General features: G+C 37.7%; 1 protein-coding gene across 1 annotated transcript in view; it reads left to right on the forward strand.

Annotated features, from left to right (window-relative positions):
• Nucleotides 1–1,919, forward strand: part of LOC107691786 (glycine--tRNA ligase-like) — a 12,151-nt gene extending 10,232 nt beyond the window's left edge. The window contains exons 2-7 of the mRNA XM_016490597.1: nucleotides 287–372; nucleotides 457–566; nucleotides 654–747; nucleotides 843–1,033; nucleotides 1,115–1,228; nucleotides 1,896–1,919. Of these exons, the coding sequence (XP_016346083.1) occupies nucleotides 287–372; nucleotides 457–566; nucleotides 654–747; nucleotides 843–1,033; nucleotides 1,115–1,228; nucleotides 1,896–1,919 (619 nt within the window). The remainder of the gene's footprint in view (nucleotides 1–286; nucleotides 373–456; nucleotides 567–653; nucleotides 748–842; nucleotides 1,034–1,114; nucleotides 1,229–1,895) is intronic.
• The last annotated feature ends 991 nt before the right edge of the window (nucleotides 1,920–2,910 follow it).

Genomic DNA, 2,910 nt, shown 5'->3' on the forward strand with positions numbered 1-2,910 from the left:
GGTTAATATGATGCAATTTATTTCTGTGATCAAAGCTGTATTTTCAGCATCATTGCTCCAGTCTTCAGTGTTCAGTGTTTCTTAAGAAATCATTCTAATATGTTGATGTCTTATTATCAATGTTAAAAACAGTTGTGCTGCTTAATATTTTGTTGAGGAATTTATTTGAAGTAGCAATATCATAGGGTTTTTAACCAATAGTCAGAGCTAAAATAGGTATTTTTCTCAGTCCGTAGTGCTCACCAATGTTATTCTGTTCATTCAGTGGTTTCCTCTGTCATTGCAGTGAGTTCACCATTGAGACAGAGGGCAAGACTTTCAAACTCACCAAGGACATGGTTAACGTCAAGAGGTTCCAGAAGACCCTGCACGGTAAGAGGAAGAAGCTACGATTTTAATGTCAACATAACAAGAATATGTCAGAGGTTTTAATTGACTTTTGTCTTGCCTCCACAGTTGAGGAGGTTGTTCCTAATGTGATCGAACCCTCCTTCGGCATCGGGAGAATCATGTACTCCATCTTTGAGCACACATTCCGTATCAGGGAGGGGGATGAGCAAAGAACGGTAAATGCAGTAGCTGTAATATTCTATAATTAATCATTTCATATGTTTGTCTTGCTTTATTTAGGAAGTTTGCTTCTTTCTCTTCAGTATTTCAGCTTCCCTGCCACTGTTGCACCATACAAATGCTCCGTCCTTCCATTGAGCCAAAATCAGGAATTTATGCCATTTGTTCAAGAATTATGTGAGTAATAACATCTCTACTCCCATTTATAAAATTGTATCAATAATATCTGAATGATAATTCTGTAATGATTCATGTTTTGCTTCACTCTACAGCTGAAGCCTTGACCAGGAATGGTGTCTCCCACAAGGTGGATGATTCCTCAGGATCTATTGGCAGACGCTATGCCAGAACGGATGAGATTGGTGTGGCATTCGGTATCACCATCGATTTTGACACGGTTAATAAGACGCCCCACACGGCCACTCTGAGAGACCGTGACTCCATGAGGCAGATCAGGGCTGAGGTAAAGCAGTTATGTGTCTTCAATTCATTCACAGAGGCAGCGTGTTGACTATTTTACTGAGATATATATGTTTATTTACAGGTTAGTGAATTGCCCGAAATCGTTCGTGACCTGGCCAATGGTGCCATCACATGGACAGAGGTGGAAAGCAAGTACCCGATCTTTGAAGGCCAGGAGACCAGCAAAAAGGAAATAGCCTCCTGGTCATTACGTCACCCGCCGTGACGTCTCGCCCATCTATTGGTCTGATTACACACGAGGTTCAGAGCCCGTCACGCTGAAGGGCGTTCCCCTAGCGTTTTCGACGCAGCTCGAGTTCCTGAAGAGGAACTGTTGTGCTGCTTAATATTTCTGAGATAATTTTAGGATTTTTTTTAAGAATAAAAAAAACAGCATTTATTTAAAATAAAAATGTACATTACAATGTAAAAAACAACATGCACTACTGTTCAAAAGTTTGGGGTCAGTTTTTTTTATTATAATATTAATACATTTATTCAGCAAGGATGTTAAATTGATTTAAAAAAGTGATAATAAAGACATACTGTTAGGACAGATTTCTATATTTTGAAAAACCCTGCCAGGATTCAATCAATCCTGTATAAAACCAAGTATCAAATCAGCACATTAAAATGGTCTCTGAAGGATCATGTGACACTTAAGACTGGAGTAAGGAGTAAAGGAAATTCAGCTTTGCATCACAGAAATAAATATAAAGAATATTAAAACAGAAAACTATTATTTATTATTTTAATAATATTTCACAATATTACTGATTTTGTCTATTTTTGATCAAATGAATGGAGGCTTGATGAGCATAAGAGACTTCTTTCAAAAATATTAAAAATAGTAATGTGTCCAGACATTTGACCAGTACTGCATATAAACAAAAGACATCCTCTCGCTTTCAACTGTTTCCAGCAAATTTATTAATATGTGATCAATGTCACATGTGTGCAGGACAACCAGCTGTCCTTCCTGTCTCCCTGTAGCACTCACTGTCTTAGGTGTCTTAGGTGTCTTACGATGGCTTTCCTAAAGACAAAAGTAGAAAAATAATGATTTAAATTAATGCACAATATTTATAAATAATACTATTATTGTTTAATACATCAGTACATGTTGGAATTAACATTGGACAAGCATAATGAGTGATGAAAAATGTTTACCGTTAGCTTTTGTAAACTACTGCAGTTAACGGTTTCACTCTTCAACATTCAAGTTTACAGTATACATTTCTATAACGTGTTACTCACTGCATTTATCTGCTGACAAGATAGCTAGACAACTAATGTGAACTCATATTTAATTATAGCCCACGTAACGCTTGGCAATAAAACGGAAATAAAAGCTTGGCCTTTTTCACTAAACAAGAATCAAACCGCTAGGCGCATATGTAAACAATGACAAAAGCACAATTTTGCACAATACTTGAAGAGTTAACGTAAATAAATACAAATAATCAAATGGAAAACAACAACATTTCCTTACCTGAATCGAAATGTGCGCTGTAGATCCAAGAGCTGCGAGTTGCGACTCTCTTCTCGCTTCACTGCTGCAATCCAGGCGCGTTTCTCGGAAATCTAAACACTTTAATTTCAGAAATGTTAGTTCCAGGCCAGAGGGAGCACCCAAATACCGAGCAACAAGGATCTAATTTTAATTTTGACATTTTAAACAGCAGGATTAAATCAATTATCGTAACCCCACTGTGCATCAAGCGCCTGCCGCCATTGTTTTGAATGCGCTCAAACACTAACCGGAAACGTCCAAGGAACAAAGACGTCACTTCCTTAAACCGCCGAATATCCGTTGAAATGGCCCATAGGGGTGGACAAATCTAAAACTGATGCTGCCACAGTTATTGACCAGCACAC

Source organism: Sinocyclocheilus anshuiensis, unplaced genomic scaffold (assembly GCF_001515605.1).
Source record: "Sinocyclocheilus anshuiensis isolate Anshui unplaced genomic scaffold, SAMN03320099.WGS_v1.1 scaffold246, whole genome shotgun sequence".
Lineage (NCBI taxonomy): Eukaryota > Metazoa > Chordata > Actinopteri > Cypriniformes > Cyprinidae > Sinocyclocheilus > Sinocyclocheilus anshuiensis.